The sequence below is a fragment of the Portunus trituberculatus genome, chromosome 29 (assembly GCF_017591435.1).
Source record: "Portunus trituberculatus isolate SZX2019 chromosome 29, ASM1759143v1, whole genome shotgun sequence".
Taxonomy (NCBI): Eukaryota; Metazoa; Arthropoda; class Malacostraca; order Decapoda; family Portunidae; genus Portunus; species Portunus trituberculatus.
The window spans coordinates 4,343,869-4,366,011 of record NC_059283.1 but is presented as its reverse complement, the minus strand read 5'-3'; the positions used below and the strand labels follow the sequence as shown (position 1 = coordinate 4,366,011).

The following is a 22,143-nucleotide window of genomic DNA, read 5'->3' as shown; positions in this document are numbered from 1 at the left end:
CCATTTCCCTTCCGGAAGACAGGTCTCCCTTTGCTAATTGTGGAGGAGGAGGAGGAGGAGGAGGAGGAGGAGGAGGAGGAGGAGGAGGAGGAGGAAAGAAAGAGGAGGAAGGGCGTTAATGGGAGAAAATAAGAAGAGGCAAGGGAGGAATTTATTAGCCAAAAGGAAGAAGAGAAAGAGAAGAGGAAGAAGACGAAAGAAGAATAAAGATAAGAATTTAAGAGAGGAAGCGAAGGATGAGGAAAAATGAAGGAGAAAGAGAAGGAGGAAAGAGAAGAGAGAGAGAGAGAGAGAGAGAGAGAGAGAGAGAGAGAGAGAGAGAGAGAGAGAGAGAGAGAGAGATGTATGAGAATAAAATTAGAAGAAAAATAAAGGTGAGGAATAAAAGATGAAGAGAAATGGTTATGAGAATAAAAAAAAAACGAAAGATGAGAAATAGAGGAAGAAGAAGAAGAGGAAGGAGAATAAGAAGAGGAGAAGGAAGAGATGTGAAATATAGAGCAAAAAATAAAGTAGTGGAAGAGAGAGAGGGAAGATAAAGATCAGGAACTGGGAGAAGAGGGAAAAAAAGAGGGGAAGGAGAGAGGAAGGGATGTAAAATAGCAATGTAAGAGGAGGAGGAGTGCGGAAGTCACTTTGCAAGGCGGTACTCTTAACCTACCAAGAGTCCTCAAGAGGTTGGTAAGGGGCAGGGTCATTTTGTGCCCCTTTGAATAAGAAAAAAATCTCCATACATATATTTTTCCAGAGTGGTGACTTATTTTCCAGGCCAGTGAAGGAAATGACACGATTACGAACGAGAGGGAAAAAGTTCGTGTGTGTGTGTGTGTGTGTGTGTGTGTGTGTGTGTGTGTGTGTGTGTTTCAACGTTGTACAGGTGTTAAATGCACCTGTGTGTGTGTATCATTAGTGTTGTCTTGCGCAAGTGTTTTCAAATACGTAGCTAAGATATACAGGAGAGAGAGAGAGAGAGAGAGAGAGAGAGAGAGAGAGAGAGAGAGAGAGAGAGAGAGAGAGAGGAAGGAAGGAAGGAGGAGGAGAAGGAGAGAGAGAGAGAGAGAGAGAGAGAGAGAGAGAGAGAGAGAGAGAGAGAGGTAAACTAACAACACATACCAGTGCATTTTAAGTTAGAGGTGAGTGCGTTGAGATAAACATACAAGGAGCTGAGTATCCTCCAACACACCCTTACGCTCTGTTCTTACCTTCCAGTTTTCCAGTCCTACTCCAGCTCCCTCCCTACTCCTTTCCCTGCGTCTAATATTTCCACTACTCCTCTCCTGAATTTTTCCCTCAGTTTCCTAGTTTTCCAGTTTTTTAGCTCTTAGTTTTCCAGCTCCTTAGTTGTATCTTTCCAGTTTCCCTTTTTTGGAATTGTAGCCTTTTCCAGTTTTTTTTTTCTTGTTTTTCCTTCATCTTCCTACTTTTCCAGCATTTGTTTTACTTTTTTTTCAGTTTTATTTTTTGCAGCTTCTCAATCATATTTTTCCAGCTTCTCTTTTTAGATTTTTTTTTTCCAGTTTTTTTCCCCTCAGTATTCAATTTTTCCGGCATTTGTTTTCCTGTTTTTAGCTTTTCTTTTCATGTTACTTAGTTATTTATACCTTTCCAGCTTCCTTTTTTTTAGAATTTTCCTTTTTACACTTTTTTTGTTTTTACTTTCACTTTAAGTTTCGTAGTTATATTTTTCCAGTGTCACTATTTTATTATTTTCCCTCCAATTTCTTAGTTTTCCAGCTTAAATTTTGGATTTCTAGCATTACTTTTTTATTTTCCTTCTACAATAGCTTTTTTTTTCCTTATTTGCCCACAATTTCCTTTTTCCTTACCATTTCACAGGTTTTATTTAGGTATTTAGTTTTAGTTTCCAGCTCATTTTTTTTTTCCACCATTTTCTTTCTCCAGTTTTTTGCTTCACTTTTCAGTACTTTACTCTTTCAATATCTAATTTCTTTTTTTTTCTTTCTGCCTTATAATTTCCTATCATTCCTCTTTTCATTCTTTATTTTCCAGTTCCTCAGTATTCCTTTATTTTTTTCTTTTTCGCTTCTTAACTGAATTTTCCAGTACCTTACTTTTCCAACACATATTTACCTGCTTTATTTTTTTTCCACGGCATCCTTTAGGTCAAGTGTTTAATTTTCCGGTATTTAGCCTTATATTCCAGCAGCGTAGTCTTGCAGGATTCATTTTCCAGCATTAACCTTAATCCCATGGAATTTTAATAGTCCAGGATTAATTTCCCAGTTGTGATATTGCAGTATGCGTGTATTTAGTCCTTTATCTCGTGGAATTAATCTCCCAGTATTAGTGTGGAAGCACTTATATTCTTGGAACCTTATTTTCTTCACTTATTTTCTATTTCAAGCTTTTACGTGAAGAAAATATCGTATCTTATATTTATTTATTTATTTTTTTTTTTTCATAACACGTTCTACATTCTTGATCTTCCATGATAGGAAACGTATCGTCCAGATCTCCCAGCTCAAGTAACCTCTGGAGCCTTACCCCTTCCAGGCCGCACTTTCCAGTATATTAGTCTCCCAGCCCTCATCTTCCATCGGTCAACACTCCTCTTATGCTTTTTTTACCCCTCTTTTCTATGTTTGCTGGCTCCCCTTGGTTACACATACTCACACACACACACACACACACACACACACACACACACACACACACACACACACACACACACACACACACACACACACTCCTCCTCTCTCTCTTGAGCACTATATGAACGTGGTTTTAATTTTGATGATCAGAGACAGAAGTCCCGCACAAGTGGCCACAGAGGGCGTCAGCTGCTTGCAAACGAGGGAGGAGGAAGAGAGGGTGGATGGACCGTGCCTCGTCTTGCTATTCTGTTGGGTCTGTAGTCGTAATGTTTCGCGTTTCCCAGTGTTGTTGTTTGGCTTGCAAGCTGTTCTCTTTTGTGTGTGTTTGGTGGGTCAGAGGAAGGAGAGATACAGGGTTTGTGTTTTACGTGTCTTTCTCCCTTTCCTTTCTTTTTCTTGTTTTGAGTTGTTTTGAGTTGCGTCTCTCCACTCATTTGCTCGCACTGCCGCTCTTTGTTGCAGTTTGTGTTCCTTAGTGTTGCGTTTGTCCCGTGCAGTCAAACTTTACCTCTTCTGCGGAGACGTGTAAGGATGATTTTTCCTTGTAGTTCTGTTGAGTTGCGTCATTGTCAGTCGTTCGCTGCGGCTGTTCGTTGTTACCAATTCTTCCGGTGTTTTCTGGTTTTTTTTTCTTTTCTTTTTTTTTCCCGCGGTCCAAATCAGGGGTTGTAAATGAAGTCTTTCTTGTCACAGCTTCACTCGATCGTCTACCTTCGCTCGTAGTAAATTTTCGTGATTTTTTTCCCCTTTCCCTCATGTCAAAAATGATTCAGTAGTATTCAGACTTTTCTGGCTGAAAATTTTTAATCATCTGTTTGTATCCGTGGTAAATTCCTCTTTTTTTTCCTTTTTTTCCTCTCCACAATTCAGAATCAAGTAATAACAATCATGCTTCCCAAAACTGTGAACTGTAATCATCTTTAGCTTGTATTCACGGTAAATTTTCCCTTTCTCTCTCTCTCTCCCTCTCCCTCTCCCTTTCCTTCTCCCTCTCTCTCTCCTTTCCCCAAGTAAGAATCAAGTAATAACGACCAGAATTCCCATGTTCGTTAGCTGTAATCATCGTTAGCTTGTATTCGTGATAAATTCTTTTGTTTTCCCCTTTTTAGCCCGGTCATTTCCTTTATTTTTCCTTTTTCCCCTCAAACCGAAATAAGACAAACGCAACCAGACTTCTCATGGATTCGTGTACTTGCATTTTTCCCACTTTTTTTTCCCCTCGCGACGCATTCATAATCACACGACTACTACTACTACTACTACTACTACTACTACTACTACTAGTACACTAATAACAGATTCAATGGTATAAATTTCCTTTTGTCTTCCACTTTTCCCTCCCCAAAACCACTACAAGTCACATTTCTCGTGGATTTTCTCGTGTCCTTGCATTGGCGGTGTATATCCTTGTATACCCTTGACTTTCCCTCCTTTCGCAAGTCAAACATGAGGGTCGGGTGGGATGAGATGGGGAAGGGGAGAGAGAGGGGAGTGAGGGGAGTGCTGTATACCTTGCCCAAAACGCCAGAAAGCCAATACAAGTCGTTAAAGGGAAAAAGCTATTCAGTGAGGTGAACGAGGGGGCAAGGCGGACAGCGCACCTGGGTCGGGAAATACATCCAGAAATAGACTCATTTCGCATAAAATGAAAACTAAAGCAGTGGCGAGCGAGGTATAAGGAAGGAGAGGAGCCAGTGGGGAATAGAGAAGTAGGGGAAAGAAAGGGGGGAGGAGATTAAAAGGATAGGGAAGAAGGAAAGGAGAACTGAAATGCAAGAAAATGAAAAAGAAAAAAAGGAAAACAAGAATAAAGAAAAGAAAGAGGGATATTAAGAGGATAGGGAAGAAGGAGAGGAGAATTGTAATAGGAGCAAAGGAAAAATAAAGAGGATGAAGAGTGGAAAACGGGGATAAGGGAAAGGAAAAGGGGAAATTAAAAGGATAGAGAGGAAGGAAAAGAGAACTGAAATGGGAGAAAAGGAATAATAAAGGAAAAGAAGAGGAGAAAACGGGGACAAAGGAATGGGATATTAAGGGAAAGGGGAGATAAAGGGAGGATGAATGAAAAGAGGAGAAAAAAAAGGGAAGCTGATGGAGGAAGGACGAAGGGAGATTAAGAGAAGGAAAGAGGGAAATAAGGAAAGGCGAACAGGGAGGGAGAAATTAAAGAAATTATAACGAAAACAAGAAAAGAGGAAAGATTATGGAAAAAAAGAGGAAGGAAAGAGAATGATAACGGAAAGGGGGCGCCGTGGTACAGTGGAACCATGCGTGCTTTGGGGTCCGAGGGGTCTTCAAGCGCACGGGTTCGAATACTGTCCACGGTCCGAGTGTAGGTTGGGCTTCCTCACTCGGGGCAACGGTTTCCTAGTGGGTGGGCTTTGAGATAGGAGGTACCCCAAAAAAGTACCCCCTTTAGCCCATAAATTCCCGTGAAAAGCCCACATGGTATAAAAAAAAAGAATATTGAGAAACGAAAATGAAAAAGAATTAAAAAGATGGCAGTGAAAAAAAAAAAAAAAAAAACAAAGGATGTCAGAAGGAAATAGAGAAAAATTGGTAAAAGAATAAGGCGATAGGACAATGATAGGAGGAAGAGAAGAGGAAAGACCAAAGGAAAAAGAGAGGAAAAAAAGGAAAAGGGAAAGGGTTAAGAATGGAAAGACTATAAGGTTATGAAGAAGCCACAATGGAAACTAATAACCGTGACTCCTCCTCCTCCTCCTCCTCCTCCTCCTCCTCCTCCTCCCCCCGGTAGTTGATGAAGGGAGTTAAGTATTGCCTCTCGGTTATTTAAATGTGATCGAGTTTTTTTTCATTTCGTTTCGAGTGATTTTGACTTTCTCATTTATTTTCGTTTCAGAATTTCTCGCTACAGTTTATTTCTTATCTCTCTTTTGTTAGTTTTTTTTCTTTTTTTCTTTACGTGTATTTTTAGTTATTAAGGATGACTTAAATTCTCTCTCTCTCTCTCTCTCTCTCTCTCTCTCTCTCTCTCTCTCTCTCTCTCTCTCTCTCTCTCTCTCTCTCTCTCTCTCTCTCTCTCTCTCTCTCTCTCTCTCTCTCTCTCTCTCTCTCTCTCTCTCTCGCCATATTGGGAGTCTTCAAATAAATTTACTTCCTTACTTTCATCTTATCATTAAAATTCCATCACGTATTTTTCGTCTTGTCATTAACGTTTCTTCAAACTTTTTTCTCCTCTCTCTTTTCCAATCCTTTTCCTTCGCCTCGCATTACTACTTTCCTCAGCTTTTCCATTAATTTCACTTTTCCTCTAACCCTTCACTAACATTTTCCTCCCTTCGCCTGCAGCCTTTCCTCCTCTCCAGCCTTTCCTCTCTGTGTTCCCTCCAGCGGCCTTCTTCCTAGGAACCTTTCATCCTTTCCCTTCCTGCCTTCTCGCGTCTTCGTCCATGTTTCCGCCCCTGCCACGTCTGCCACCTTTGGGACCTCGCTGCCCTCCTCCTCCTCCTCCTCCTCCTCCTCCTCCTCCTCCTCCTCCTCTTCCTCCTCCGCCTAGGCCAGCCCCTCCATCCCCACTCTCAGTAGCCTCTGTTCCTCACCTCCCTGCATGTCTTTTAACACAATGCACGTCCGGTCGGAGAGGCAAGAGGCGCTGGATGCTAAGTCCTTATTGTTAGACCAAATTTGAGTCGTCAGTGGAAGGGAGGCGGGCAGGGCGGCAGGGCAGCAGGGAGGCAAGGCGACAGGGAGGCAGAGGGCAGGGCGGCAGCGGCAGGGGTGAGGGTATGCAACGGGGTAGGGTGCGAGTTGCCAGAGTTCACTGTTGCCATACCTGCGTGTTCTTTGTGGCGGGCAGGATAAGGTCACCGGCATTCCCTGGGCGCGGTGTCAGGGGAGCATCATACGCACGGTGGCCACAAGTCGCTCACCCGCGGGTCAGAGGTCAGTCCGCGGGAGGCAGAGCAGCGCAAGGTCAAGCAGCAAAGGTTGTCAAGTCACCGGAGAGGAAGAACCACGCGCGCCTCGCCCTCGCCGCACCCCCCGCCTTGTTGACCCACGTCCCTGCGGCGCGAGGCGGGGGGAGAGGGGGCACCACCCTTCTCGAGAGGAAGAGTAAAATACTTGATGGCCGTTGTTTGGTGAGTTTGGCCGCACAGTTTTGGTGTGGTGTAAGGTTTCGTTCCGGCGCCTGATTTGGGCAGAGGCGCGGCCGTGGGCGGGACACGTGCTGCAGCGCCGCGCCACAGCGGAAGTGGCGCACAAATGGGCCGGGGTGTGTCCACGCCCCGCGCCACAATAAACAAAAGCCGGGTCAAAAGGATGCTGCCGCCGCCCACCGCCGCCGCCACCTCTGGATCGGCGTGCAGAAGGGCGAGTGTCCCCTGCCCCGCCAGCTTCCACCAACGCCTTCAGTCAAGCCCTTCAGTGGCGAGCGGGTGTGGGTGCTGATGTTGCTGGGGAGTGGGGGAGGGGAGGACGGCGGGACGGGTTGGAGTGGGGAAGAGCAAGAGGGAGGTCGAGGAAGGCCTGCACAGTGCTGCAGCAGCTGGCAGTCTGACTGGTGGCTGGCGGGGGAAGACTCGTGTGCGCGCACCTGTTCTGTCGTGTTCACCTGAGTGTGTTGCTGAGCCTTGCTGAGTGCTGGGCTGCGGCGTGCACGTGTTGGTGGAGAGAGGTTCTCAGCGTGCCGTGGAGTGGCGGCCCTACCCTGTCTGGCTGCCGGCCGGTGGCGTTCCCTGGGGCCCAGAGGACGCGCCCGCCTCCCTGTCCTCGCCTCACCTGGCCGCCGGCCTCGCCTTGCCCTCGTCCCACCGCGTTCCCTGGGCTACTGTGGCCCTGCCACAGGTCACCAATATTGTTGTGGGTGTGCTGCCGCCCTCGTCACCTGGCAGCAGGGCGGCGGCGCCTCACAGCCTGGTCTCGAAGCAGCTGCCTGTCGCTCAGGACGACGACTCCTGCCAGACCTGCCCAGCGCTGCCGTGTGACGCATAATCAGGTGAAGCCAGTTCGCCCGTGCCCAAAGCATCTGTGTGTGTGTGTGTGTGTGTGTGTGTGTGTGTGTGTGTGTGTGTGTGTGTGTGTGTGAGGGCAGCAGTGGCGTGTGAGTGGTGAGCCGTCAAGGCGCTGGGCGAGTGAGACGAGGAATGTGCGCTCCCCGGGGCGTGGCCGCTGCTTATGGTCGTCAGGGAAGGGGGGGAGGCTCCGGCGGCCTTCCTCAACAGTTACCTGCACCGCCTTGCTCGCCGCGAAACCTGCCTCAGTGTGAGCCAGGGAGCAGCGACAACGCGACGCGGGTTGTGAGCTCAAACGTGTGCCATGGTGGTGGTGGTGACGCGCCGCGCACACCACACCACACACCACAGCACGATAATCATCATAAGTTTGTGTTTGTAGGCTTCACTTCCGCGAGGCTGTCCTTGCCTTACCTAATCACCTGTCCGCCGGTCTGTCTCACTCCACCTTGTCCTTCGCGACGCTCCGGCGAGGCAAAGCTTCTCCTTCTCCTCCTCCTCCTCCTCCTCCTCCTCCTCCTCTTTTATTTTCACTCAAGTGCGTTGCGTTAGTGCGTCTCCTGAGGACGTGCAGCAATTCAGCGCTTCTTTCCTCAAAACTCAACGCGCCACTGTTTGCGTCACGCCGCTACACCACACCGCGGGCTCTCACGGCGGCGTTCTCCTTGTGGCGCACAGCAGGTAACCGCACCGACCACAGCAATAGTAGGAACGCCACATGACTCCTCTATCTCTCTCTCCTCCCCCTCTCACTCTGTCTCTCCCCTTCTCTCTCTCCCTACCTCCGCGAGCCTCATAACTTATTTCGCTCATATCTCTCTCTCTCTCTCTCTCTCTCTCTCTCTCTCTCTCTCTCTCTCTCTCTCTCTCTCTCTCTCTGACCATGAGTCATATGAAATAACCACCAATCATATAGTTATTTTCATCAATTCCTGCATATCACGTAGTCTCCTCTTCAACCCTTCCAACCTCCTCCTCCTCCTCCTCCTCCTCCTCCTCCTCCTCCTCCTCCTCCTCCTCTCTTTCCTTTCGCTTTCCCTCTCCTTCAGAGCGCCACGGCCAACGAACTAGCTCAGGGAAAATAGTGGAGGCAATTAAGGGCCAAAAGTGATGGTGGTTACTGTGGAATTTTGCTCCTAAGGTCATGGAAGTATTTGCAACGGGATGACAAAACAGCAGCGTTAGTGATGTTTGTAGCAGTAGTAGTAGTAGTAGTAGTAGTAGTAGTAGTAGTGGTGGTAGTTGTGGTGGTAGAGGTGGTAGTAGTAGTGGTAGTGGTGGTGGTGGTGGTGATGGTGGTGGTGGTGATAGTAGTAGAAGTAGTAGTGGTAGTGGTGGTGGTGGTGGTGGTGGTGGTAATTGTCACTATATTAAGTTATTTTAATCCTCCCATTCTTTCATTGTTCGTATTTTCCTTCCTTTTCCCACTTCCCCTTTATTTACTTCCTCTCTCTCTCTCTCTCTCTCTCTCTCTCTCTCTCTCTCTCTCTCTCTCTCTCTCTCTCTCTCTCTCTCTCTCTCTCTCTCTCTCTCTCTCTCTCTCTCTCTCTCTCTCTCTCTCTCTCTCTCTCTCTCTCCTTCCTACTCCAGCCGGGAAATACTGACTGACAAACAAACAAACGATGGCAATATAACAAAACTTTGCCCATTGTGAGAGAGAGAGAGAGAGAGAGAGAGAGAGAGAGAGAGATGCTATTCATCGTACGTATACATAACTCTCTCTCTCTCTCTCTGATAAGACTTAATTTCTACGTCACTGGCTGAGATAATTTGGAATTCCTGACGAAATGTAGTTTGGCGCATCTGAGAAGAGGAGGAGGAGGAGGAGGAGGAAATGGTAGCGATTCTTCTCTCTCTCCAACCTGAGATATTTCTTTCTCTTCTCCTATTTCTCCATTGTTACCCATTTCCTATTCCCATTTTCGTTTCCCCTCTTCTCGTATTTCCCTCTTCTTCCATCCGTACCTTCTCCTCTTACCTCCTCCTCCTCCTCCTCCTCCTCCTCGTCTTCTCGCTGTCCTTGTGTCCTTAACTTCTATACTTCTTCCTCCTTATCTTCCTCAACAATTTTCCTCCTTTTCCTTCCTCCTTTTCATTTTTTAATTTCTTTTTTCTTTCCCTCTCCTCCTCCTTTCCGTTTCTCTGAACTTTGCTTTCCCTTCCTTTGTTTTTATCTTTTTTTCTTCCCATTTTTATATTTTTATTTTAGTCGATTTGTTTTTTTCTCTTTTTTGTCATTAATCCCTTTATAGCGTTTTCTTTTTTCATTTTTTTGGCTTTCGTATTTATTTTCTTATTTTTCATCATCGTCACCTTCTTTGCCTCTTTTCTTTTTTTCCTTATTTTCTTGTTTTTACTTGACCTCTTCTTTCTTCCCCTTTTTCTTTGTTGTTCTTCTTTTTCTTCTTCGTTATATTCTTCTTTTCTTTTTATTTTTTTCTTACTTTTCTTCTCATCTTTTCCTTTTCTTTTTAATGTTTTTTTTCACCTTCCATTTTTTCTTCTATTTTTCTGCCACTATTTTCTTTCCTGTCCCTATTTTTCGTTTCATAATCTCTTCATTATCTTTCTACACTTTTCTATTTATTTATCTTCTTCCACACCGCGGATTCCTTTCCTCTCCTTATTTTATTGCCATTTTCTCCTTTCCTTCTTTTCCTCCTCGTTTTCCTGTCCTTTTCATCTTTTTTCTAACATTTTCTCCTTTTCCCATTGCTATTTTTCAAGTTTCATATTATCTTCCTTTTCGTTTCCTTCTTGTTTTTCTTCTTTTCCTCCTCGTCTTCCTTCCTTTTCATCCTTTTCTATCATTTTCTCTTATCCCACCACTATTTTTCAAGCTTTATTTTCTCTTGCCTTCCTGTCCTTATTTTCTTCTTTTCTTCCTCGTCTTCTTTTCCTTTTCGTCTTTTTTATAATTCTTTTTCCTATTCCTACCACTATTTTTCAAGCTTAACATTCTTTTCCCTGCCTTTCCTTCGTGTTTTTTTTTTTTTCTTCTTTTTTTCCTCCTCGTCTTCCTTTCCGATATGGCTTTCTAGACCTCCTCGCCTCCGCCGCCGCCAACCCGCCGTCCTGTTGGCAGCAGAATAATCAACTCTGGCAGGGAGGCATTCTCACACGACTCTCAGGACGAGTTTCCAATACGTATGTGTGTTTGTGTGTGTGTGTGTGTGTGTGTGTGTGAGAGAGAGAGAGAGAGAGAGAGAGAGAGAGAGAGAGAGAGAGAGGGGAGAGAAGGAGAGGAAGAGGGTGAGAGGAGACTTACCAAAGAAGAAAAGATACAGAGAGAAGAAAAAAAATGAAAGAAGTGATGAAAATGTAAAAGAAAGAGAAGTAAATAATTGAGAAACGAGAGAGAGAGAGAGAGAGAGAGAGAGAGAGAGAGAGAGAGAGAGAGAGAGAGAGAGAGAGAGAGAGAGAGAATACTTAAAAAATACACGCACCGCCACTCCCACTTCTTTTTTTTCTCTCTCTTTATTTATTTCTTGTCTTTCTATTTCTCTCACTCTTTTTGAAGGACATTTGTTTCGTCTCGTATTGTGAGTGGCTTGAAAATCTTTGTGTCCTCGTATCTGGTCTCTTTCTTGTCCTCGTCCTCTCGTTGACTCCTTGTTATTGAGTTTTTTATTCGTTCTTATCCCTTCATTCTCCTGTGTCGTCCTTTCTTTTCTTGTTTTCCTTGCTGATGTTCTCTTGTTGTCCTCATCCTCTTTTCCATTCGTGTTTTTTGTTCTTGTTCTTGTTATTCTTCGTATTTTGTGTTTTTCTGTTCTAAATATTTGTTGTCACTTTCTCATTCCTTCGTTATCCATGCCATCGTCTCTTTTTTCTCTCATTTTTTTATTTTTTGCCTTCGTCTTCATTTCTTGTCTTTGTTCTTGTTTTCATTGTGTTTTGTATCATGTTCAAAATCTCCGTTCTCATTTCCTCCTATCACATTTCTTGGTGTTCTCTTCTTATTTCTCTTCCTCTTCCTCCTCTTTATCCTCGCTGGTGTTCCCGTCTTTGTTTTCTGCCTCGCCTTCGTCTCCTCGTCTCCTCGAAGTCCAGGTGACCCTTAGGACGTGCGAGGTCATTGGAGTTCTCAAGTATCTCACAAACACGTTCGCCTCGCCAACACTCGACACTCGACACCACCTCCTTCCTCCTCCTTTCATCCCTTTACCTCCTTCCTTACCCCTATTCCCTCTCTAACTGCTTTCCTACTCCCTATTCGCTTTTACCTATTCACCTTTTCCTTCTTCGTTTTCGACCTCCTCTTCTCATTATTCAGTTTTTTTTAGTTTTCTTATCTGTTCCTTTACATTTTTTCTCCTTTATTTTTCAGCATTTTTCTTTCTTTCTATTCCCTATTTACTTCCTTCCATCTCCCTATTCTCTTATTTTTTTTTTTTTTTTTTGCTTTTTCCACCTTTTTCTTCTCCCTTTTTCCTTTTATTTATCTTTTCTCCTTTTACTTTTTTGTAGCTCCTTTCTACTCCTTTTCTGTCTTCCTTCTTCCTTCTTTCTCTGTCTTTTCTCTACTCCTTCTATACCTTCCTTCTTCTTATTCCTTCCTCGTCTCCTGTCCCTTTATCCTTCCTTTCCTTATCCGTCTTTATCTTCCTATTCCCTTTACCTCCCTTCTTTTTCTTGCCTCCTTTTTACATCCCTTCTTCTCTTCCTCCTTTCCCAGTCTCCTCCTTCTTACTTCCTCCTTCTTCATAATCTCATATTTATCCTGTTGTCAGTGTGTTTGCTTTTTTTTTTTCCTTTTAATCTTTTTACTCGTCTTCTCTCAAGGAAATGTTGTGTTTTACTGTATATGACTGTCTTTGTCTCTCTTCTCTTCTCTTTCCTATTCTTTTCTTTTCTTCTCTTCGTTATCTCATGGTCCGTCTCTCTTTTTTTTTTATTTGTTCGAAGCCCTTCATGTTTGTTTTGCTTATCATCACTATCTCTATTTCCTCTCATGCTCTCATGTTGTTTATTTTATTATTTTCACCTTCATTTCTCCTTTCCCGACAATTACTACATCTGAAGTGTATCCAATCTTTCATCATTCACTCGTATTTCTTCATCTTTTGCATCCTTTCCCCCCTTCTTTCATCCCTTCCACCTTACTACATCATCCCTTTCCCACTATTTCTTCATCCCCGTGTAACTTTTCCCCTTTCTTGCACTCCTTTCTTCACCACCGCCTCGCCGCGTCCCCTCACCTTCCCCCTTCGCCCTCTCCGGCTTCCCTGACTCACCACCGCCTCGCCACAACAAAGCCATTCACTCTTTCCACTTCTCAGCAAGACTCAAGTGTTCAGTTGGTGCGTCGTCTGTGAGTGAGCGGGAAAAGTGAGACACGGACATACACACTCAGTCATAAGTGTTCGTGGTGACACTTTATATATGATCCACTTGGTTATTGAAAGGGAATTAATTTGTGTGTGTGTGTGTGTGTGTGTGTGTGTGTGTGTGTGTGTGTGTTCTGATTGTATTCAATTATGCGTTTACTGAAAGATGTAGGCACTGTGATATAAGGTTAGATAAGAAGATATAGACATACATGGATCAGGAAGCCTTAAAAACACATGCATTCAGACAGATAGACAGATAGATAGACACTCGTATACAGATGAACATGTAAAGACAATTTCACATAGATGGAGTGAGGTATAGAACACACACACACACACACACACACACACACACACACACACACACACACACACACACACACACACACACACACACACACACACACACACGTGACTCGATACTCTACTGCGACAAGTAATGAAGGTAAGACAGGTGAGCTTGAACAGGTGGACAGGCGCACAGGTGGACAGGTAAACCACCCCAGCGACACTTGACCTTCTACAGTTACAATACTCTCTTGTGAACTCACCAACCTACCTTCGTACTCCGATAATCCGTAAAAAGAACGCCTGACAACCTTTCTCTCTCTTCCCCCCCTTTCTCTCTTTCTCTCGCCCTCTTGACCGTCTTTCTCAGCAGCGTCAAGGATAAACAAATTAAAGCGACTCTTATCAAACCAAGGACGAAGAATTCCTAACAGATCTCAAGCCACTCAAGCCTTCCAGAGTTTCCTTTGTGGTCCGAAATGATTAGTTTGACTCGAGTCCTCAAGAAGGGGTGAGAGTGGAGAGGAGAGAGGTGAAAGGGAGGGAAGCAGGAGTGGCAGACAGAGAATGAGGGTGAGGAAGGGAGGCAGATGAGTCAAGAGGAGGGTACAGGGAACGGGGTACAGAGGAGGGTACAGGTGAGGCAGAAACTCGGCAGGATGAGTGGGATGTGCCGTGTGTGGCTGATACTCTCCTGACTGAGGCTTTTTGTGAGTGCTACGTCGTCACTCGGTGGTTGTCCTTGTCCTGCCCACCTCCTCCCGCTACCCTCATTGTTATTTTGCTTTTATACACACTCTCTCTCTCTCTCTCTCTCTCTCTCTCTCTCTCTTCCACACACGACACACACACGGAAGTCACTCGCCCTCCGCGGAAATACCGAAAAGGAGATTTTGTTTCCCCGTTCATATATTTTCTTAGTTTATTATTTTTCTGGACAATTTGTATATCAAGTATATCTAGGTAATTTCCCTTTTCCCATGTGTGTGTGTGTGTGTGTGTGTGTGTGTGTGTGTGTGTGTGTGTGTGTGTGTGTGTGTGTGTGTGTGTGTGTGTGTGTGTATCTGCACAGCATTTAAGGCACAGACGAGAGTCAGGTGTTGCATACGTGTCACGGTTCAGGCACTTAATCCCATGTAAGCACCGTCTTGGCTTCACTAACACTGTTCTGGTCTCCCGCAGAGACTGACGCTGGCGGGGACGGCCTGGTGGAGGCGGACGCGCCGCGGCCACACCTCCCAGACCTGGTGACGCACCGTTCGCCGCCCACACAGCTGACGGTGGAGAACGTGCGCCACCATGACCAGTTGATGCAGGGCAGGGAGCAGGACCCCTCGGACCCCAAGGTGGCCAAGACGGGCATCCTGAAGGGCGGGAAGCTGTGGAAGAACGGTGACGGCAGGAAGACCAAAGTGAGGGTGGAGGAGGAGGAGGCGGAGGAGCCGCGTCGCTCGGTGAGGTTCTCCGGGCGGGACGAGTACAGCCTGCTGGAAAGTCTGCCGCTTGACAAGATCCCGCTGGACGCACCCAACTCTGTGGCGCTGGCCAGGTTCATGCCCAAGCTGCGGGAGCTCGGCGTGCTACTCGGCGAGCCACGCCACGACTGGCACCTCGAGCTGAGCCCCATCAAGCCTGAGGCGGAGGGCGGCGCCGGGGCGGCCGAGCAGGAAGGTTTGCCAGAAGATAAAGAGAAGCAGCCTCCGCCACAGATGGATGACGAGCAGATCAAGGAGTCGATGCAGCGCTACGACGAAATGCGGCGCCGCATTGCCGCCGCTGAGGGACGTGACAACACCAGCGTCTGCAGCGACGAGTCAAAGAGTTCTTCTGACTCTCAATCCTCAGACTCCACTATGACGGAGACGAGAATCAGGCGGCTAGAGAACGCTGACGTCGCCCACGTGGCGGGAGGCGTCATGAGGACCAACAGCGAGGTGCGTCGAGCGATTGAACGCAATGCGCTGAGGCGATCCCTCATTCGCTTTTCGGAGGCTCGCAAGAAAGACACCAACAAGAATGATAAGAATGACAAAGGGGAGACTTCCCTCCTGGAGAAGCTCAAGTGGCTCACTGCCTCGGAAGACGCGACCAACGGCAACTCCGAGCAGAAGGAGGAGGGGATGGAGGAGCCTAACGATGAGGAGGACGATGGGAGCCAGGACCTGTCAAAGTCTATGGACCCCAAAGTACAAGAGACAATAGCACAATATCGCAAGCTTGCCGAGATGTTCAACAAGACCACGTCACTGCGAACCACCGACATCCTGGTGCCGGGCGACGTGCGGGAGTGGAAGCTCAAAGCCGACCTTTTCCCCAGCCAGGCGAGGGCGGTGCTGGAGGCGGAGGAAGAGGAGGTTCCGGAGCCTCATTCAGGGTCAACGACCCCGACGGTGTACCAAGGCATCATTCCCGCCGTGTCCCTCGCCGACCTCATGACTGACGAAGAGACCGACAAACTTATCTACAGCGGCGGCGTCAGGTACACACGAGAGGGAACACTGCCCCTCGAGGCACAAGGAGAAGGGGAAGAAGCGGAGGGCGAACAGCAGCAGCCGCCAACAACATCCACTGCGGAGGCCAGGAAGCAGTTCCTTTCCCAGATGGCAAGCCAGGCAGGGACGCCTCATGTGAGTGCCAATGGGGTCACAACTCTGCCTGGCGACCGCTCCTCACTTGCCTCCAACTCTGATTCTTATACTTTCGAAGACATCGACGAGGCTCTTCACGACGACCGGTCCTCGTCTGTGCCATCCTCGTCACAGTCCTCCCCGCGGCTGTCCGGCAAGAGTGACGTGGACGGAGCAAGCACCACTGAGAGCGGCTATAGCAGCAACGAGACCAACGGGGAGTTACAGCTGCCCATCAACGGCCTGCAGGCGCTGCCCATCGGCGGGGTGGACATAGACGAGCTGGCAGAGTTTGTGCGCCAAGACGCGAGTCGCATGGAGCGTCTCCGCAGACGCTACGACGCAGGGGAACTGGAGGATCATGGCTTCTCTCGACGACCCTCGGTGCGGGGCATCAAACCTCGTTTTGGGTCCACCACAGACCTCCTGAAGCAGATGGCGACTCAGCTGGCGCCGCCAACCATGGCCCAGCCAGGGATGGCCGGCTCCCACATGACCTGGCCATACCGAGATGTCGGAGACGAAGACTCCCAGCCCGCCCAGAGGCGCCGAGCATCACAAAACAGGGTGGTGCTGCCCGCGCTGCAGGAGGACATCCTGTACACCCCGACGTCAGACCTGTCGCCTCAGGGGGCCCCGCCCCCACCCTCCTCTTCGACTGCGCCTCCTGCCATAACTCTCACGCATACCAAGGCGCCTCGGGTGGTACACGTGTACGCCAGCACGGGCGATCTCAGGGCTCCTCCTCCACCACGGTTGTCCGGCCCACGAGAGTCTCCTCCACCTGATCTGATTCGTCCAGGTGGAGCCCCTGTGCCCATGCGGGCCCTCACCCACTCCCTGTCCCAGCCGCTGCCGGACACCTCGGGCCACGGCCTCATGATGGTGCCGCAGATGCCAACCCCGGCGCTCACTGACCTCCACATGGCGTCATGCAGGCGACCCGCGTCCGTGCACGGCCATCTCCCACCTGACTCCCTAGTGATGCGAGGCGTGCCTCCACCGCCTTCCGCGCGTCCCCACTCCTCGATGTCCCACTATCCGAACCCCAGAGTACCGGTACACTACCACTCCTATGAGGACCCGCCGCCGACACGCCCACCCTACGAGGGGTCGCACCCGCCCTTGGCCCAGCGAGGCTCCTACCCGGGCACCATCCCCGCGCCCCTCGGCGTCCACTACCAGCCCCAGCTCGTGCCGCCTGATGCCATCGGGTTCCCTCAGCCTCCGCCCTTCGGGTCTCAACACTCGCACCCGCGGCCACCACCTCCAGTCTCGTCTCGGGACGGGCCTCCCTTCACGCGCACACTCCACTCCCAGGTGCATCCGGGACCACAGACGTCCTCCATGGTAGCCAATCCCGGCCAGCCACATCAGTGTGGCCCTAGACAGGTGCGGGTGGCGGGCGGGGCAGCAGACCAGGCGTGCTCGCCCGCGTGGTCCCACCAGCAGCCCCACACCCACCAGACCTACGCGCCGCCCTACCCTGTCTCTAGTCACCTCAGTTACACAACACCCATCGTGCCCGAGAGTGTCATGACCTCCCGCCCCTCGGGGCCGCCTGTCGGAGCACCCATGGGGGCTCCCATGAGACCCATCGGGCCTCTAATCGGTCCTCCGATAGGGCCACCGATCATGAATGGCGGCGTCAGTAAATTAGAAGGATTGCGGGACGAACGAGGGGTGCCTGAGGGAGCTTCATCTTCCCCGAGGGGGCCATTGGACCCCCAGTATCCTCAGCACAGCTCCCCGACCCGAGACACCGGCATCCTGCACCGCCATCCGCCGCCACCCCTCAACATGACGTGAGTGGCCTCCCCCCCCACCGGTGCCAGGTGTGCCAGACAGGGCCGCAGTAGTCCGGTGCTGGACACACCTGGTGAGGAACCTCAGTCGTGCATCACGGCGCCGAAGGTTGCCAGTTGGTGTGTCCTGTCCAGGCCGGCGCTGCGTCGCGGCGGCGATGTCTTGCCGGGCATCGCTGTGGATGGAAAAAGAAATGTTCGTTCACGTATTGAAGCTGTCGAGGAGAGACTGGCGGTGCCGGCGAGGCTCCCGCCCTGTCTTCCGGGCTCCCGCGACGCCCGTGCTGTCGCCAAGCTGCTCACCACCAGATGTTGCCAAAACTTGCCGCGCCACGCAGCCAGCACACTCCTCCTCACGCCGAGGGTCGAGACAATCTACAATGATTTTCCTTATTATAGTTCAAGTAATAATCTAATTAATGTACCTAACATGGTTTTACTGGTGTGTCTGTGACAATACGTAGGTGTATTTTACAGTTGATGTGAGTGAAGAGTTTTTATAGAAAACTGTAAAGTGCTGCCCGGACCCTCATCGGGGAAGGGAATATTTTTATCGTAGTTCTCGTGACTTGAACGTTCTCGCGGGATGGTTCCAGGTGCGGGGCGCTGCTCGCTGCCCCCACCACTGTCGTATGATGGACCAAGTTTCCGTGTGCGTGTGTGTGTGTGTGTCTGTGTGTGTGTGTGTGTGTGTGTGTGTGTGTGTGTGTGTGTGTGTGTGTGTGTGTGTGTGTGTGTGTGTGTGTGTGTGTGTGTGTGTGTGTGTGTGTGTGTGTGTGTGTGTTCTCATGCGCATGTAAGTTCAACAGTTAGAAGATACGATAAAAAGACAAAACACTTGGGTTTTAAGGCGCCTCTTCTCGAATTCACTCCACCACCATAATTTTTGAGTTCGATTTTGAGTCTTACTTAATTCCCAGTCAGTCACGAAGGAAAGGAATAAATAAGATAGATGAAATAAATGAATAACCCGAAGTCTGAGAGTGGATGGGAGTGGAGCATTACGTATATACATATATATAAGAAAAACCAATAACAATACATACACACATATATAAGAGAGTTTCGTGCTAAGTATTAAGCAAGATGTATTCATAAATATATTACGTTTCGCTGGTGCAATTATCTGTCATATTTTCGCCGCAGAATATGTCGTGATGATATTAATTTGCGTCGTTCTTCATTTGTTTTGCTCCTTAAAGAGTTTGCTGAGCAGTGTGTTAAGTGTCTTCCAGGGAAAGGTCGGCTCAATAATGTGCGAGGGAGAAGAGGAGGAGAAGGAGGAGGAAGAAGAGGAGGAGGAAGAGAAGGAGGAGGAGGAGTGGAAACCGGAGGGAGAGAGGGAGAGGAGGGAAGGAAAGTGTGTGTGGAAGCGAAAGTGGAGAGAAAATGAGGGGAGAGAAATGGGAAACTGGAGAGAAACTGGAGAGAATGAGTCTGGAGGAGATGAGAGAGAGAGAGAGAGAGAGAGAGAGAGAGAGAGAGAGAGAGAGAGAGAGAGAGAGAGAGAGAGAGAGAGAGAGAGAGAGATATGTCACAATAATGGAGGGATTATTTTTTATCTGTCTTTTCCTTTACACACACACACACACACACACACACACACACACACACACACACACACACACACACACATCTTCCTCTGGCAATACTCCTTTCATTACTGATACCTTTTCTCATTAGGTTCTCTCCCTCACTTGACATCTCTCCATACCTTCCACTCCTTTCCTCCGTCAGTCCCTCCCTCTCCCCTCCTTTGGCTCTCCCTTGCAGTGTGTCAGGGATAGCTTGAGATGTCACCGTATTTTCCACGTCAAGTAAATAGGGTTGTATCATCTCAGGTGCCACAGGTTGAGGGGAACAGAGGATGAAAAATTGATATTCTTTGTGTGGCTAATCTGTTGAACCCTCAGGGACGCTTCCAGAAACTTCAGCAAAAAAAAAATACTGTTGGATTAAAACTTGATGCTATTCCCAATGTCAAAATAATTCTACGAAACGTTCAAAAGGTAGGATTCTTGGATTCGTCGCTCGCACTGGAACGTGTGGAATGTTATCGTAGGGAATGGTGGTCCGTGCGTAGCCCGAGGCAATCACTTAACGAGGTTACAACTTGCGGATGCTTAATAATTGGTGTGATTTGGAAACGATTGTCGCCGAGGCTGGGGAGACGAGACTCGCGTGTGAGGCGGCCGACGGGAGGCAGTATTACGAGTGTGTCGTGTTCAGTGTGGTGGTGACACTTTGCAGTATTAAATAAATGTAAACTGGCTTAGCTGGGGAGCATTGCAGCCTCGCTCCTAGCGGTACGCAGGACAGGGAGGGCCACACGCCGCTCTGGCCCTGCTGCCCTGCAGAGCAAGGGCTGGTGACATTTTTTTCTCTGTTTTATTCTGAAAAGTGTTTGTGTATGCCATTGGTGTGGATGTTGTGGAAGTGTTGTGCAGTCTGGTAGATGGTGCCATGATGGCATTGTGTTGCCATGGCTGCCACGCGCCCTTCTGCTGGCTTCCCACGCCACTCATGCACACGTTCACCCTGTCTCATTCCAACTTCGCAGCTTCATATGTATTGAATGAATTTTTGCATTTTGGATACATAATCAAAAATAACCAAAGATTAGGTTTAGGCGAAATGCTGCTCGGAGGTGCTCATGCGCAGGCGTGCTGCTGCTACAGCACAGCGTGGGACATCCCAGGCAAGTGTGCTGCACCCCGCACCCTCCCCCACCCCACCCACTGGACACTCGTTCAGGGTTTGCAATATGTCACTGTCCGCGCACAACTTATTTCTTACGCTCTTTTAATCAAGACCCTTTACTTTTTACGTCTATCGATTTTCTCTTGCTTACGTCACCGCCGCTTCAGTGCAGCCGAGGCATCTACCGACCGCTCGTGTGTGCCGCGGCGCGACCCGCTGGCCGCGTCTGGAGTAACTGTCCCGGAAGGAGAGATGGGTCCGAGGCAGTGGGAGTGGCAAGCTAAAGGGAACAAGTGAAAAAGTGAAGTAACATCTAAACCATTGCTACTCGTGTGATCAATATTCACTTTTGTCAGAGAAATCTCCATACAAATTTCAATGCTTAACATACGCACCAATCTCCAATGTAACAAAAAACACATTGTACTTTAGCAGTCACCTTGGTAATGCTAAAATTGAAGCTTTTTTTTATCATAATTTTTATTTTGTTGTCTAAACTAGAACCAGAGAGAGAGAGAGAGAGAGAAGGTTCGACCTCAGTGTTAGAAAAGTGGGAGCTCTTCCAAACTGGCACAATGTTTGTTGTTTCAAGGCTTTAAGAAAAGTGTTAATATTAACCATGTGATGTCTGTAACCAATCAAAGGAGTAAGGCTTTGGCATTGGTGCTGGTGGCCGTGGTGCTCTGAGCCGCGCGCCGCGTCAGATAAGACGTCGCCACCCACGACCTCCGAGCCGCCACGCCGACGTATCCTAAAAGTCAGTGAGAGTAGTAACCCTGGAAATAGGGTGTATTTTGAGCTAATTGGGTGACACTGAACCGACTCGAGGATCAGCTCATATTATTTGCTGTAATCAAAATATTCATACTAATATGCTATACGACTACTGAACCATCAAGCGGCGGGGTTCCGCTGCGTGGCCTTGACACCGCCGGCGGCGACCTGTATGGCCCGCGAGTAGTAGCGAGGCGCCGCGCCAGCGACCCACGGCGGTGTACTACAGCCTGACCATCATGTTGCCATTATATTGTTACAAAGCATGATTTTTATGAGTTTTATTAATATGTTGTTAAGATATAGGAAGAATGTTCTATATTTCGGAAAAAATGTACCGCGAATGTTGCTAAATGAGTGCTTGAGAGTGGCGGCTGGCGGGAGGCGGCTCCCCCAGCGCGGGTCATGGCGATGTCATGCCAAAGATGTATTATAGATAGAGATTATATACACTACATAAAGACATTTTAGCCTCCATGGACGCTTTCTGTAACATGTTATCCTTACTTTACACCTCAGCGACGGGCAGCGGCGCCCCAGTGGGGTGGCACGACCCGCGCCTGGCGCCGCCCCGCCGGGCCGCAGTCGCCCGCCGCCGCTTACCTCTTGGTAGACTAGGGACCGTCTTCGTCGAAGCCTCATGTTACTGCGGACATATGACGACATATTTTTCTCAGACCATATTACTTTACCTCGTGTCCAGCAGCCGAGGCAGCCAGTGGAGAACGCTCACTGTCTGCCTCTAGGGGTGCCGCCCCCTCTTCTTGTTCCGTTGTTACGCTCTGTCTGTTGACCAATTCTGTCATGGAATGTACACAGGTTGTAAATATACAATGTAATTTTGTTGTAAGTAGAAAGTAACACATTTTTATCATGTGTTGTACAAATGTACAATCTTTCAATTAAAATAAAACCTTCTGCCAGGACTACTACAGAATGTACTGTATCCTTCCCTTGTGTCCTAGCCTCCCTCTCTACCAGGGCGACACATCCACGCCTGCAACATGCCGCTCAAATGTAACACT

At 48.3% G+C, this 22,143-nt stretch overlaps 1 protein-coding gene across 1 annotated transcript in view; it reads left to right on the top strand.

The window, feature by feature from the left end:
* LOC123510558 (SH3 domain-containing protein C23A1.17-like) overlaps positions 1 to 18,576 on the top strand; it is a 99,487-nt gene extending 80,911 nt beyond the window's left edge. Inside the window, exon 2 of the mRNA XM_045265831.1 lies at positions 14,395 to 18,576. Coding sequence (XP_045121766.1) covers positions 14,395 to 17,648 — 3,254 coding nt within the window. The 3' untranslated portion in view covers positions 17,649 to 18,576. The remainder of the gene's footprint in view (positions 1 to 14,394) is intronic.
* The last annotated feature ends 3,567 nt before the right edge of the window (positions 18,577 to 22,143 follow it).